Genomic DNA, 17,208 nt, shown 5'->3' with positions numbered 1-17,208 from the left:
GAGTCTATTTAAGGTAATGGCTTCCCCCGGCACAGGCCATCTGACAGAACTAATTACGATAAAGTCTCGGCTGGGAGGCTCCACGTACCGCTTCAGAAATCTTAACCACAGAAAACACTACTTCTTAGCCTTTTTTTTCCCTCTGCCTTTTCCCTCTTTGTTTTGTCTCTAAGATCACTCTTCCGTTCCTTAGGCAGCCCAAACTCCCCGTCGCTGACTTGCTCATTAAAAGGATAGGAGAATTTCACGGTCTTCCTCCTCGCGGTGATGGCGGTGGGAGCGTGTGATTGACAGGTGAGACATTTGTGCCGCCGCGTGTCTCCCAGGTGTGCCAGCGTCACACCAGGGTGCACAGACATCCACTTCAGAACTAAAAACGGTCGGTGGATGCATATAGACAAATCCCAGAGGACGCGGCACTTAAACAGGTAGATAATAAGGCTCTAAACATGATAGATATACATTTTGGGGGCGCTTTAAACAATGTTCTCTTGCATGTTTGTAACCTGGCAAGAGCCATATTGATATTACAGTGCAAATAAGATTAGCACTGATAACAAACTTGCTAGATTCAGAATTCAGCTTTGTTTGGATTCAGATAGCATGAGCAATTCTGTATATTCATGTCCCCTTTCTCTACCCTGACTCACTCTGGACATTTCAGCACTCAAGTTGCCTGCGCTACGAAGCCAGCCTTGGTTTAATATAGTGTATAACTCTTTTACAGTAGCACCGCAATAAATGCTTTCAAAAAAGGCAATTTGGAATAGAGTTATAAAGAGACCTTTTTCATGGCCAACACAACAAAGCAGTTAAAGTGATAGTCTGTAAGCTTAAATGTTTTACAAATTTGACATGATGTAAGTCAAATCATTGTCTAAGCAGAATCCCAAGTGCAACAACTTGACCCGTGAGACGAGCTTTCCAGTGAACCGTCCTGTCAGGTCCAGTCAGGAGGGAAGGGGATTGGGATTGAAAGTAGGGATATAAATAACTACTATTTGCTTTCTCTAATAACTGTTCTCCGTGGTTTGGTTGAAAACATATTTTTACTGTCTCTCTCTCTCCTCATTTGGCAACCTAGGAGCGGTTTTATGGTCAAGTGTGGACATAGCTTTACATGTACTGTATAGCATGTGCACTTTGGATGTTGAAGGGGCTAGATGCAAGTTAGTCATTTTATTCTCAATACTGCCACCTCTGGTCTTATGCATAACTGTAGCTTCTATATTAAGCTCGTGCATGACGGCATTTCGGACCCGAATTAACTAGCCTGATAAACCACACCCACCTTCTTTCTGCACGAAAGAAGGTGGGTCTGGCCACGCACGGTAGACAAGTTCTTGATTGGCGGCTAAGGCCTAGCCGAACCAATCACGACCGTCACAGAGAAATGAGAAGGTTACGTCACTCGCTGCACCTCTATGTTTTTAGTTCAATTAACGTTAACATCAGCCAAAACTAATCATTGGATGAAGTAGTCAAGGATTTTGCCTCGCGTTCTCCGCGTGAGTTTATATTCACTTTATATTTTTTTAATTGGACACAGCTGTCATCGCGTCCGCTAATCGCTAATTGGTTTATTTCACCGACAATCTGTGCGCGTTAGGCCCGCCCGTTCAAACTGCCCCAATTGCTCCGTGACCAGACTAATTCCCTGCATGGAATGGACAGGGAAGAGTATGGCAGAGCCAGGCAACGAATTAACACCTTTTTGAGCGACAGTGCAGGATTTTAGAGGCAGTTGTGGTGAGTAGGTCTGAGCTCATTCTACACATTAGGACATGGCTGGAACATGTAGGGGGATGAAAATACTTTTAACATTTTTAAACTCTGTATAGTCCCTTTAATGCTACCAAACCGCATGCACAATAGGCTTATCTTCTATCCACTCTTGACCAAGATCCTGCTTTGAAGCGTGGGTCAAAAGCAGAATGCAAAATTTAGTGAGGCAGTTCAGTTCTGCATACACATAAAACTGACCTTGACTTGTGTGAATTAAGACAAATTAGGCCCAACGAGACAGCTTTTAAAAATATCTGCATGAAACAGCCTTGATCCTGATATAGTGAGAAGGTTGGCTATTGAGTCAACACATTTTAAGCATTGGTTATATCATTGATGGACAGAGAGGTTGTCAAGGGATGAGCGCCCACGGGGCGAAACTGACATTTCCTGAACTTTTAAACATGAGCAAACCACTCTCTCATTTGGGTTTGACATTTGGTTGCAAATTGAGACTTAATAAAATACATACCCAGAAAGACCTCTTATGCAACCTTTTTATATGTAACATGTTTTCATTATTTTGTTATTGGGCCAAATCTGCACTTGAATGCCCTTTCCTCAGAGCCCATAAAGGCTAAAATCAAGAGCCAGCTGATACGTATATGCCAAATGTCAGTGGCACTCAAAGTACTTCAGTTAATTAAAAAAAGTATAAATACAGATACTTCTCATCAGATATTATTCTATGTTATTATTATATTTTATTATTATAGGAAAGTGAAAGTCACCCACATTTTTGCTTTTTTGTGAAAATAGTTTAGTAATAGATACAGACAACATCTCTGGAATCACCCATATATGGTCATGTTTGAAACAGATGAGGGGGAGAAACAGAGACGAGTACAATCTAAACTTTCTCCAATTATTTAAAAACTACTTTAACAAATGTTGAATTATGAATAGAGTTTTGTACTCAATGAAGATACAAAGACATGGAGAGGAGCAAAGTAGTTCAACAGCCCATAAATACATAAATAATGGAGAATGCTAACATGATGCTTTATGTTAGCATCATTCATGCTAGCTAGTGTGCGCTACAATGCCTTTTTTTCGCTTTCACTGAACAATCTGCTGTGAAAAATGATCCACATGGGCCCGATTTAGACTTGACTTTAAATATGTGTGATAAATAAGTTCATATTCCACCAGAAAATGGCTAAAAAGAATGGAAAACTGTTTCCCAAAAGATTTTGTTTCCCCCCTCAGCAAAGTCACGCAGAATAAACTTTAAGAATATGAACATCACTTACTGTTCTGTTCTGTTCATAGTAATGCTTTTAAATGGGACCAAAAACAAACTCGATTTAATACATTTCACTGGAGGGCCAATATCATATTGTGTTAGAGCAGACAATATTATATTTATCTGTCAAAAGAAATAAAATCAATACAAAACATGTAAAGATCCTCATAAACTCTAATCTAAATATACTGTATTACTGACCACCTCAGCCAATTACATCACTGGTTCTCAAACTGTGGTAGCAGGGTTTCTTCTAGTGGTAGTTTGGTGCAGGTTTCCAAGAATCAATTTATTGCCATTTATATGCACACATAAAATCAAAATACTGTTTTGCAGAATAAAAAAAACAAAAAAACAATATTAATACATAGTCACGATACATAATTGACGTTATGTATCTCAAATAATCTTTAGTTTTACTTGGTTTAGACCGAGTTCAGCTGGACTATTTCTGGTGTTCTCATTCAGGCGAAATATGTCATAAAGGAGGCAACATTTCCCGGGCTGAATTCAATAAGAGAAGTTTGAAGAGATTCTTTCTTTCTTAGCAAACATCTCCAACATTTTTAACATAATTAAAGATAAGAGGAAAGAATGAATTACAGATTCTCTGTCACTTTAGATGTTTTTCAGAGCTTATTTAGACAAAGTCCACATCGTCAGATATTTCCCCGAAGAGGCTTGGAGGAGGAAAAGAATTTCAAGTGTCAGTCTGAAAGGGCAGCTTGATATTGTATTAGATTTATACATCATTTTGTTAATATACTTGTGTTTGAAAGAAGGATTGTCACAAATAAAGTATAAAGAGAGAGAGAGAGCGTGATGGAGTCCAGAACTTAAAGAGTCAACTTTAAAGCAGCTCGGCTTTGTATATTTCTACATGGCCCGTACCAAAGCACATCTCTCACATATCAGTGCCATAGGATCGTGTCGAGGGTCAGCACGAACTCTACAAATAAACTTGCCTTGCCTTTCGAATTAACATTACAAGTTTTTACTAAAGGGTCAGCAATATCTTACAATGTCTTGTGCCAAGCATCAGGGTTTTTAAAATACTTTCAGACCTCTTGCCTCGATATTGTTGTAGCATAACTTCAAGTGTGTCTAGAAAACACCCCTGTTAGTTATGATGGTATAGAATCAGAATACAGTGATGCAATATGCCAGAAGAAGAGACGCAACCCATTCCTTCAGCTGCAGTCAAACAGGAAGTGGTTCAAATGGAAAGAAGTAGCGATGATGGGGATAGGCATACTACTCTGCACATGGAAGAAAATGAACAAAACCAAAAGAAACTTAATGGATATCTCATTCTCCGTGTGTCATATATTGGATGGAAGACAACACTGATGGCCAGCCAAAATACCCACTTTTCCCATTCTTTACAAAGACGACTGGGATCAGGGTTGATTTCTTGGAATTGCAACCAATCATAGAAAAAACAGTTATGACGAGAAACAACTGCGGCAAATAGTTCCCAAAAGTTTGCGCGTTGCTTGTAGTAGCTAGCCTAGCTACTTAGTTGAAGGTGCAGTTGGAGAGGAGGAATGATGTTGAATCTCTGGGTACTACGCACATGCGGAGTGATATGAAAGACCTGTATTACAAGCACGAAGTCCGTTGCCATTGGCAGCGGTCATTATTTTTCTCAGAGGTCCTCTATGAAAAAATAATGAACGGTAGAACGTTGGAAAATCCCATTCAAATCAATGGAGCGTTCTACTGTACTTGCATTGTGAAGAGCCGTATAATAAGTAGCATTAAATGCATTAATGTTATTTGATAAAGATGAATGTGGGCCTCGATCTTACAACCTTGTGTTCCTGAGGCGCTCGCTCTGCTCGTGGAGCTAAGCAGGCCAAGTGTTGACCAGTCGCCGCTGAATCTATTTAAAGGACTGACCCTTTCGTGCTGTACAGGTTATATCTATCTAAACAATTTGCAATGAGAGTTGCCCAAAGGTCTAGGAAGGTCCTTGAGCACGTGGCGCCGATGGCTGAGATTTTTTTCTTTTGGGGTTTCGTCAATTATTCGTTAGATTTGTGTTTTGTCATCCATATCCTCCTCTGGGTGCCTTTTGAGCGCTGCACTTTTTTGTCCTTATATAGTGAATCATCAGCGGTGACATATCCACATTAGCCGCACATGCATGCACTTCCAGGTTGGGATTCACCAAACTCAGAACACATGTGTGAAGTATTTTTCCTACTTAAGGACATATCGTGAATCTGGCGCAGTTTCTTGAGAACGGATTTTACAAACTTGCAGCCCATTGTGTTCTTTGTATGATCTGTATGTGACCCTGGACTAATCAGATCTAAATCGAAGTGAACTGTCTAAAGTTGGACACAGCTCTTTGTGTTTGATTGGCTGCCAGCGGTCCACACCTGGGCTTGTGCTCTCGAGTCATTCCAATTCACAGCTAATTAATCAGAGTAAAAGGGCCTGTAGCATCAGCCGTATCCCTCTTCAACAGCGGCAGTGGCGTCAGCATCCATCTGGTGGCTCCATAGCGACTTTTACAAACACATGTCCAACTCCCCAGACGGTGAGCTCCTTTGTTACATTTGTTAGACAGTTGATCCCACTTTTGTTTACACTAATCAAATCTATGACAGACAGAGAGACCAACATCTGCGGCAGGAGCGCTACAATTCCCATGAGGTGTCGTGTCACATGGAAACCTACAGGAGCTCAGAGTGAGGGAGAAGTGTTGATGGATTGAGATGATAAACTTTTGAATATACATTTATTAAAATACATGTACAGTATGTGCTGAAGACATGAAGGGTATCTACTCATCATATTTCCTGGGTGTGTGTGGGAGTCTATAGGGTGTTTTCACGAACGTCACAAATCTGGTCCAGAACCGGGAGTGCTGCCATGTTGGAGACAAAGCTCCCGCCAATTAACGAGATAGATAATCAATTTTGGACTGAAACTGAAGGTTTAAACCCACGAGATCGGACCCCAAGACTTCTCACACAGTTGACCAGTTGTACAAAGAAAGACTGGATGCAAAATAAAAATAACGTTTTCTTAACAAACTGAAGTTAATTGGGGATGAAGATCCATATGAAATGAAAACGGATGCCTGTTTGTTCAGTGGCGAACTCTTGCCTCCCTTAAGTGAATCCATTTTCCCACCAAGATGTTTTGATATCATGCTCTTTATATGAAATTTACATAAAACTCTTAAATTTGTGTAATAATTATTTGTCTTGGTAAATTTTCCACCTCTAAGTAGAGGTCATGTTGGAAATAACCTTTCGTTCACGCGACATCACAACATTCTAAAGAGCCATAGTTTAAAATTGAGGTGGAGCAACTGACGGTAACTATGGTAACCGCAGTAACTGACAAAATGCATATTTTTATGTCTTTGTTTTTTGGCTCATATCTCAGTCATTATTGGAGGAATCCGCATGAAACAAAAACTGTCACAAAGTTCATTATCTCCTCTGTCAGCACATATGAACTAATGTCCAATTATTTTCTCCGAAAAACGTCAAAAAGTGGTGACAGTATGTGAAAACATGACCGTGATCTTGTCCTTGAGAAAGGACTTTCAGACATAAAGAATAATATCACAGGTTTGTGAATCCAATCACGATCAAATACTGATGAGGAAAAACAATTGTCAATTTTCGTTTTGGAGATTTCTTACATACACTGTATTTCTCCCATAGAGTTGTATTGGCCCTGCCCTCCACCTGACACTATGACATCATCACATTCTAAATGTTTGCAATGTTATAGTTTTACAACAATAAATAAACACTGTAAAGTTAAAAACATTTACATTTTTAAAACAAAATGAACCTTTACACAAACAAAAAATCCACGTACCATAGTATAAAGTATATAATTGGAGTGTGCATTTATTTATTTTTGATGTGGCAGTTCTTAAAAGCACCAATAGAAACAAGAACATTTGTGGGTGTAAAATAAAAACAAAACAAATAAACCACTAGGGAGGGACACCACATGCAACAACCTTTAAAACTCGATATTGTAATTTTATTTAACATTATGCACTTGTGTCAATAATCTATTGATTGAAAGCCAAGATCCACCAAACCATGAAGAATCTCCTTTCTTTTTTTGTTTTTTTGGTGTCCGTACAGCCGCCATGTAGCCTTCAGCTGTATTGATCGTTCCACTCCGACAGAAAGAAATCAGTGATGCGCCTGACCGATCCTTTGTGAGCGCTGCTGCACTTTTGAAGGTTAGACATGTGCTCCGTTTCAGCCTGTTACTGGAGCACGGAGCAGGGAATTGTGTCCACTTTAGTTTTGACAGTTTTTCACCTTACCAGTTAAGTGCCCAATTTCCACCAGTGCACACAGGGAGGGTCTAAAGAGGACCCGTGGGACCAATTAAAGCTTGATAAAAATTTTAAAAAAGCACATAATATGATGAATTAAAGTTATACCTCCACTGCAGATAGCTGATACTGTGGTCACAGCATACAGAATTATTCCAAACATAGAATTATCCCAAACATAGTGAAATTGAAAGCATGTTTGATTGAAAATTGAAAGCATGTTTGGTGGCCACCTGAAGGCTATCCACCAACAAACAATCATAAACTGACTGGGCCAAAAATGTCTCACGGTTGATTTAAGTAAATGTTTAACGGGTTGATGAAATTACAATATTGTTGGATTAACCAGAGGGAATCAAGGGTTTGTAAATGGGTCAGAATTGGGCATAAAGTGCAACTCCAACTCATGCGCCAGCCAAATTGACGTGTGGTCCTGGTTTAGGCTGGTATCGTTAAGATGGGTTCGTTGGACCATCCCCTCCCGGAACCGCCACCTTAACGTGGTGGAGGGGTTTGAGCGCCCGAATGATCCTGGGGGCTATGTTGTCGGGGGCTCGGTGCCCCTGGTAGGGTCTCCCATGGCAAACAGGTCCTAGATGACGCTTCAGAAGCCCCAACAGACCCGATTAATCGTGAGGCCGTCCTTCTGTGGACCCACCACCTGCAGGAGGAGCCATAAGGGGCTGGTGCTTATGGCTCCCGACCCGGAAACGGAAAAGTGAAAGAAAATGGATGGATGGATGGATGGATGGATAGTTGGACCATTTCAGGTTGAAGATAAACTCAAACTCAACTTCCAAATATCCGGGTCAGGTTTCAGAGACATATGGGCAAACTGACTGGCGCTGTACTACCAGACTTTACTGCTGACTTTCATCTTATTGATCAAACTTTTCACTATGAAATAAGCTAAGGAACAGACCACCGTTTTTCCTCGAGACTGTCCTCCAATAGAAAACGACACAAGTGGTCGTTTGTCTTATCCCTGAATTACGACCATATAAGACGTTTACTAAAACAGCGCCCCCAAGCTCCCATTGAGGGTATGTCCATTACATTTAACCCAATTCAGAAACGACTTTATTTTACGTAGTGTATCTGACCAACTTTGGCGACAATTCCAAAAGTCAAACGCAAAGAAATGAATCACAAACTTGCAAAATTAGCCCCAATTGCAACATATGTTAGGGCAAATAGCAGTCCCAGGTCTTCAGCCCTGCCACACCTGTGGAGGAACTGAAGGTCCAGCGGTGCCAAAGGCTGGACTCATAAAGAGTGACACAAGAAAAAGAGGCTTTTCTTAATTTGCTGCCCACAAATGGAACAAACTACAAAGACTTTTACAAGTTAACTCTCTAGTGCCTCTGTCACACCTAAAATGCTTCGTACTAGATTTATATAAAGGCAATTGTACCTGTTTTAATTGATATTTATAACATTTTATTGTAAATACTATATTGTTGTTCTTTGCAATGAAACAGAGTGCTCATGAAAAAGAGAGTCTTGTACTTTTTATGAAGGGCATTCTTATAAACTATTGAAGTTTCATGTACTTGGTAAATGCTTGTCATTGTTTAAACTCCCTGACCTAAACCAAAGTTCATTTTTCATTTTATTTGTCTGAAATGTATAAAAAGTAGACGTCATATGACAAATTTGTACTTTTTCATTGGGTTGCATAATCATTTTAAACACCATTTGTTGCATACTATTTGGAGAACACATATTTCCGTAAGCAAGAACATGACCTTTGACTCGCATTAAATAAGAGGTTTATGCATATTTTCGGATTGACCAAAACATAATTACAACCTCATGATAAAACGCATCATAATTCTGCATGCAGTGTAGTTAGGCTGGCATGCATATTCTAACACATGTATGTGTTTTGGCTAACCACCCATTTTTACTGATTACACCCACTTACATTCCTCCTTCAACAATTTCTATGAGTGCACGAGTGTCAGGGGACGTCCTAAAAGCATGCACTTACAATAAAGAAGTATCCAAATAGTGAAGGATCTCAAGAGACAATTTACGCCTGATAAAAAGCATAAAATGTGATGAATTAAAGCTTTTAGGGTAGAAGAGCAGAGCAATTTTCCACTCATGCCGGCGCACTAATACCGGTAAATTGGCTTGATAATATTGTAATTTTCAGCTTTGTTGTGCTTATTGGGAGTGTTAGAGCGCTATGACCGATCTCATTATACAGTCAATCTAATAGAGATTCAGCGAAAGCTATCGATTCACGCTACACTGCTGTCTCAACGGGGATTTACCGTTCAAATGCGGGTAATGAAATACATATAGTCATTTTCAACCAGGGAATTATGGCCCTTGTTCTATCGTCTGGTGAATAGAAAGATCCAATTATGTACTATAACTGTACAGCGTTAGCCATTTTTGTGAATTTATGAATTAAATCATCTTTCTTGCTATTGCTCGCTCATGGTTTTGGGTAAGTAAGTGCAAGGGCCAAGGTTAGGGTGCTTGGAGGTCATTTTCGCCCTTTCATGCCATTAAAAACACCCCCTTTTAATGTACCCTTCAAGTTTTATCATAGCTTTATCACTGTCATTTATGGATCGGGAGATATCCGCAGGTAAGTCAAACTTTATCTTTGCATCACCCACGATGCTTTGGGTCAAGTGCGGCAAGGTTTCATGCTTTCAATTACTTTGTTTAATGTGATAATGCAGGTGTTTAATCATAGTTTGAATGAATTCAGTCAAGTGTCTGCTTTCTGTGGCGTCGGATACACATTCAATGGCCATTATACGTATATCTCTATCATCTTTATCGTCATAATGTTAATGATAAAGAAACCACTTAAATTATATATAAATACCATGAAACGGACAAACCATACCTCGCCATACATTTACATACTGTAGGGACTGGCTTCTCCGTTCATTTGTTTTGGGGATAAAACGTCCAATTCAAACAGCTCCGGGACGGGAGCACATGTACGAAGGAACAGGCTCTGATAGCTAAAAGCATTTCTGTGATTTTTTTTGTCGTGTTGTGAACCTTTCGAGATGTTTTATGATACAAACGTACACAAAATAATGACGTGTTTTGATATTTTCGATAAACCGTCTAAAACTGTGGCATAGTTCAGATGATGGAGTATTTACCCACTGGCCTGAAGTTCTGCAGCTTGGTCCTATATATACCCGTTCTCCACTTCCTACCCAGCCCAGTGCCAGGGTGACCGGTGTCGTTGAGTGTTACCACCATAGATATAATATAATAAAGATGAGTGGGTCCCATTCAGCCCCAGTCATTGTAAAGGTTCCCAAGTCGTGTGTGAAACTTAAAGGAATAGGCCACCGTTTTTACATACTAAGATATGCTCTTACCTCACTTTAGGCGTGTTAATATATCCCCGTCTGGTCTTTGTCCGTGCGCTCTGTCAGGCAAACGGAGCACATACGCAGCCTCTCCCACATGTCATATAGCTCCGAAAAAGCTCACGATAGAAGCTACCAAGCTCTTCCACGTGTTCCCTATTTAAATAAAGTTACGTGAAGTGTTTTCATGCAAAGTATATTTACACAGAAATGTAACGTGTCGATTTTATAAGCAAATAAAAAGGGGGACTATATTGTGAGGCGTAATGATACGAGGAGCACAGCGTCCGCGCAGTAACTCCTAAAGACTTCCCCCCGCTCACTTCCGTCAATAACCTTTAGGAGTTACTGCGCGGACGTTTTACTCCTCGTATCATTACGCCTCACAATATAGTCCCCCTATTTATTTGCTTATAAAATCGACATGTTACATTTCTGTGTAAATATACTTCGCATGAAAACACTTCACGTAACTTTATTTAAATAGGGAACACGTGGAAGAGCTTGGTAGCTTCTATCGTGAGCTTTTTTGGAGCTATGTGACATGTGGGAGAGGCTGCGTATGTGCTCCGTTTGTGTGACAGAGCGCACGGACAAAGACCAGACGGGGATATATTAACTCGACTAAAGTGAGGTAAGAACATATTTTAGTATGTAAAAACGGTGGCCTATTCCTTTAATGGCCGCACGGTCTCTAATTGACAGGCTCTGGAGCCAGTCCCATTAGAGTCAATGCTCCAAAGTGTCTCTTGGAGTTGCCCCTGGCCAACAGGGGGTGGTATTACAGCAGTGTCAGCTCCCCATCATGAGGTCCATAGAGAAGCTCGTTCCTCACCCATTGGTTACCACCATAGACTGTATATATAAATGGACAGCTTCTCCTCACTCCTCCCCGTTTATCATAATGACCACGCTCGTGGGGGAATTCATGGCGGATTTACAGACTCAACCTCCCCAGCTCTGACGATGCATGTTCCTAAAAAGGACATAAGGGCGGGATTTTCACTGTAGACTTGGCCCTTGCGTGACGTGTAGCTCGCGCAGCTCCAATGCTAACAGTCCCTCATTAAGTACGAGATTTTAAAAAATCTTCTTACGAAAACCAGCCTGGTCCCTTTAATTGTAGCTAACCCAGCGTTATCACAGGAGGAATATCTAGCTCTAGATAGTTCCAAAAAAATTGGGACCAGGCTTTAAAGTTGTTTTTGACGTGTCTAGGGTCCAATGCTTTTCAATGGGGGACCAGCGGCGATATGGAGGTACTACAGCAATGGTGGCCTCTAGTGTTGTGGGCATAAAGCAGAGCAGCCAGCGGCCATTGGTTACCACTGATCAGACCAGGGTTAACCAGTGTTAACCGTATGCAAGTTTTAGGACCGAGCTCGACCCTGGTACAAAGAGTGCTGAACTTACTACTGTGATCATCTTACTGCATGTAGCTTACCTTCATAGTTTGTCTTTTAGCTTCTTTCTTCTAGTTTTTGCCTTGGTACCTCTGAATAATTCCATAACCCCCCAAATACTGTTGTTGTGTCTTTTCTTTAGGCAAGAAACTTCACCCAGTTTGTGTGAATGGATACATATTTCCTTGATGTAAAGCACTACTGTGAAGATACACATTTTGGTGTACATAGTGTCACATTTAAAGGCAACATTGTGTGATAATTAAAAACATATCTCATTAACCACAACCACCAATCTACACATTTGCAAAACATTCCTTTATTATAAATAAATCTCCTTTTTGTATAAAAACTGGCATGCTTCAACCATGGCATAGTACAGGTTCATGACCCAAGGCTATGACCCGGTTAGCCAAGACATGAGGAAACACACTCATCTCAGTATGCAAGGGCGATCCATCAGACAACGTGAGACAAGAATGAAAAAATCAGCACGACCACAAAAATACTTACAAGGAGAATAACAACAAACAACTTTGAGTCTCATAGATTTTCTCTTACAATTTCTCTTTTAAATATCTTTTAAAATGTACTCTGTTAAATCTCTTTCCCCACCCGAACTTTGCCCTTTTAGATATACATTTATTTTTTGTGCTTCTTTATTATTTTGTAATTTTTTTTGTGCCTTTTGTCGTTTTAATTCAGTCCACCACAGTGTCCTATGGCATGTCACTTTTTTCACATAGTCTCTTTTTTTTTAAACAGTAAGTTCATAGTAGGACCAATGAGCTGTGAGCAGCGAGAAAGCAGGCACAACGATTGGCTGTTTATATGGTCCCGACTCTTTCGTGGATTGGATGTGGAACAATACAAAATGTCTCATGCTTGGATGCCATTGGCCACTCTGAATATCCGTCAGTGCTTTGACCAGTACAAGATGACTCTACAGTTCTCTCTTTGGCTCGGCTCCGCCCACAAACAAATCCCTCTCATACGTGTGTGTCCAGGCCATAGATCTGGTTTGCGCTCCTCTGTCGTCTTCTGTGATCCACTCAGATGGCGTGATTGCTGTAGCTGACATAAGTCGTCTTAGTTGATGAAGCTGTGGAGAGAAAGACATATGTAAGACTTCTGGCACAGATTCAGTCATGTACAGTGTTAACTTTAACACATATTTTAATTTAGTCTAAGACGAAAATGAATTTTAGTCGAGATTTAGTCCACTAAAATTGCATGTAAATCACTGAATCAAGGTTCTCTGCTTCATGGAGCTCCTCCCACATGAACGAAGCTCAGAGCTGTTCCTTTGGCAGTAAATTGAAATGATCTGTGGCTCTTTCAAACTGTTAATGGACGTTTGGATGATTTTAGTCTTTTCATCAAATTTTATATTTGCTCTTATTTTAGTCAACGAAAATATCTGGACATTTCAGTCATAGTTTTAGTCTCATAAAAAAACATTTTATTTAGTTTTAGTCAAGTTTTAGTTGGGGAAAAATATTAATAATAATTATAAAGTGCTTTTCTGGACACTCAAAGACGCTTTACATTGTATTATTCATTCACTTCCATACTCAGTGATGGTAAGCTACTATTGTAGCCACAGCTGCCCAGAGGTAGACTGACGGAAGCGAGGCTACCAGTCTGCGCCATCGGCCCTTCCGACCACCACCAACCACTCACTCACACAATACATTCGCCAGGCTTTCATTCTTTCATGTATAGCGCTTTGTGACCATGACTGTGACAGGGGTGTTCCCAAACGGTCTCCCACCCAAGTATCGACCAGGCCCTTCCCTGCTTAGCTTCCGAGATCTGACAGGATTGGGTAGAGCAAAGGCGGTATGGTCTGTTGCTTGGACTAAAATTATGACCAAATATTTTAGTCGACAGAATTAACACTGATCATGTGTTCAATCTTGAAAAGAAAAGAGAGATGAGCATGTTGTACATGCAGCAGTCGTACAATTTCATGTATTTTCTAACGTGCATGCCACAAAAGTAGAGTATTTTACATTTAACCAACAATTAATTAAATGTCTTTAATGAAACTGTAAACAAGAAGTATCGTGGGGGTGGTTATGGCAGTGAAACATGGCAGTAAAAGTATGGCAGTAAATGGCAGTAATTCCTCTCAGGACTGTTTAAACTTGAAACCTCTGGCATGTTTGTGTTACCAGTCAGCTTTTAACAAGAAAAAAGAGGCAGCTGAAGATTGAAGCGAAATGTCCTCTACTATATCAACGCAGTCTGCTCGACAATATTTAAATCTCTACTAAGATAGAGAATTCCTGGACGATTGAGAACCTGCACAAACAAATTTGAAGATTGTGTTTAAGATTGTTTTTGGTCGTCTTCTTGGCCTCTTTTCTGGCAGCTTAAACCTCCGCATACAACAGTAACGTCTAACTCTTGAATCTCTCTCGAGGCGAATCTTGTGCTCGGCTCCTTGGCCGCTCCAGGCTGGTCCAATTAGCATAAAGTCAATATTTCAATATTTCTTGCTTCACAATGCAAACATTTTGTACGGAATAGTTTTTTCACATGCATTTGATGTACGTATACCTTCTTGGTCCAGCCTTGATCACAAAGCCCTCCATTGTGCTTACTACAGTGAAAGGCGCCCGTATGGAGACCGCATATGAAAAGGCAACACAATGGGGAAAAGGTGAAGAAAGTGGAGAAGCACGCAGATTTCGCTCATATTTGTGCTGCCGCTCCTTCTGAAATGTTGAAGCGTTTTTTTTGTAAACCCATTATGTCTTGTGGCCCCTCAAGCGTTGCATGGTAAATGTCAATGTTTTTGCAGCAGCCACAGCCTCTAACTGCGCTATTGTCATACGCTGATGCTTTCAGGCAGGCTTCTTTTTTATTTTATTTTTCTGCTTCCACTACCTATTACACCACTGCTTGCACAAAAAGATGGAAGTCCTTGATGGAGAAATATACAGAATAAAAACAAGAATGTGGTGGAGCATTGTAGACTGAAAAAAGTAATTTTCAATTTTTGACTGTTTATGTCTCAGATAGATGAAAAAATGTGGATATTTAGTTTATTAAAGCTCATTTCCATCAGTCATCCCTATATCTAACAGTGTTTAGATTTTGTTCTTTTTCTGAAGGATTTTTCGAGGTCTACTTCCTCACGTGATTTAAAGCAGTGCTAAGTAACTTGTTTACCTTAATAAATCCTTTTCGTAGTCCCTCTGGGGTAATACAATGGGATGATTGAGGGGTTTTTCATTTCCCCCGATGTCTCTGGCCAGAAAACCACAATTGCAACTTGACTGCCTCTGGGTCGAAACCACAAATACACACTAATAGAATCAGGAGGAAGAAGCTAACAGGCTAACGGGCAAAGCTAACTGTGGGCTAGCGCCACTTAAACAGTTTACAGCCAAGTTTTTGTGAAAAATATATATCTTCATTGTGTAATTGGATGTACAATATGCCTCGCTACATATGTCTTTTCTGTCAGCGTAGTATTTACTCTCATCGACGATTAATAAGTTCAAAAACTGCAACATGCCACGACACCTGAGTGGAGCTTATGGCCTCTAGGGGCATGAGTTACTTTGCACTGCTTTAATGGGCTTTGAATGCGAAACTTACATTTTTACCTGCTTACTAAAAAAAATCAAAGATATCCAAATTCTAGTCCAAATAAAACCACCAATTCACATCCAGCTCAATTCGTTATTTCAGTTTCATCACCAAAACTCGTTGCAGCAGTAGGTCTTTTACTCCAGAGCGACTAATATGTGATTTTTTTTATTTTTTATTTTTTAATTCAAATGTATAATCTCACATGCCGCTAGAGGGCACTGCAGGCTAATCGAGCAGCAGGAAGAACGTTTGGAGTGAGCGAGAAACTTGCAAAGGACTGGCGAAAAGCGGAGGTTACTCTTACCGCAATGAAGAAAACAGAAAAATCTCATCACGGGCTAAAAGCTGGATGGGCACAGCTAAAGGAACGAGTTTGCAAATGAGAGCTTGAACAACGTGTTGCTGGGAGAGGCTTGCCAACGGTGCAGTTACGCCTCCGTGCCCAGGTCGTTGCCAAGGCGATTGTTCAGGAGTGACACCGAGGATGAAGATGTCAATGGATTTAGTGATTTGGAGTGAGATCGAGAGTTTGGTATGTTCTTATCTGTTATCTGATCTGTTTATGTGACGTTAACATACCAGACATCTATTTAGTTTGTTGTTTATGCTTCATGTAGCTAACCATCAATGTGCTACGTTAGCATACCGTACGCCGAGTCATGGGTTGGAGCCACGCATACACACTAAAGGAATCATGAAGAAGAAGCTAACAGGCTAACGGGCAAAGCTAACTGCAGGCCATAGACTCACGCTGCTCCAATGCTAACAGTCCGACCTTCATTAAGTACGAGATTTCTAAAATTCTTCTTACGAAAACCAGCCTGGTTTCTTAAATTGTGACTAACCCAGCGTTATTTCAGGAGGAATATCTAGCCTAGTCTAGTGTTGAAAAAATTGAAACCAGGCGTTAAAGTTGTTTTTAAGGTGTCTAAACTCCAATGCTTTTCAATGGGGAGCTAGCGGCGATATGGAGGTCCTACAGCAATGGAGGAGCAATGTCGTGGGCATAAAGCAGAGCAGCCAGCGGCCATTGCTGCGGTCTAGCACCTGTTGTTTTCTTTCTTCTTTAGGCATTTTTGGGCTGGTGCGTCATATACTCCGGAGCGACACATAGAGTTTGGGAATGTGATGTCTTATCATTAAGCATTATGGGATATGCAGCAATTGTAAACTAATGGCGATTTTAAAACTTAAAATACTGGAGTTATTGTTCACATAATAATACTTGAACACAACAGTGTGTTAGATGTATTTACCAGCAGTAACTTAGCAGCTAACAGAGTTGCTCCACAGCTTTTTTCTCCACTTTTTATACTGTTTTTAACTAATGATTACTTGAACTCTGTAGCCTGGAATATACGGTAAAAATAGTAATTGTCACCTGAAAATAACTATTTATACACCATAAGAGAAACCTAAAGCGTATGATAATGCCAGAGTGCGGAATGTGAGGGTAAACTAAGAGCACTAATTGCAAACTCAATG

The 17,208-nt window shown here is 40.3% G+C and overlaps 1 protein-coding gene across 4 annotated transcripts in view; it reads right to left on the bottom strand.

Moving 5' to 3' along the window:
• Positions 1–12,401: 12,401 nt before the first annotated feature.
• Positions 12,402–17,208, bottom strand: part of grm8a (glutamate receptor, metabotropic 8a) — a 431,389-nt gene continuing 426,582 nt past the window's right edge. For all 4 annotated transcript variants that reach the window (XM_079552404.1, XM_079552402.1, XM_079552405.1 and 1 more), the window contains exon 13: positions 12,402–13,219. In XM_079552404.1, coding sequence (XP_079408530.1) covers positions 13,207–13,219 — 13 coding nt within the window. In that variant the 3' untranslated portion in view covers positions 12,402–13,206. The remainder of the gene's footprint in view (positions 13,220–17,208) is intronic.

This window comes from Gobius niger (assembly GCF_951799975.1).
Source record: "Gobius niger genome assembly, chromosome: 2".
Classification (NCBI taxonomy): domain Eukaryota; kingdom Metazoa; phylum Chordata; class Actinopteri; order Gobiiformes; family Gobiidae; genus Gobius; species Gobius niger.
The sequence above is the reverse complement of the archived record's forward strand: the minus strand, read 5'-3'. Positions and strand labels throughout refer to the sequence as shown.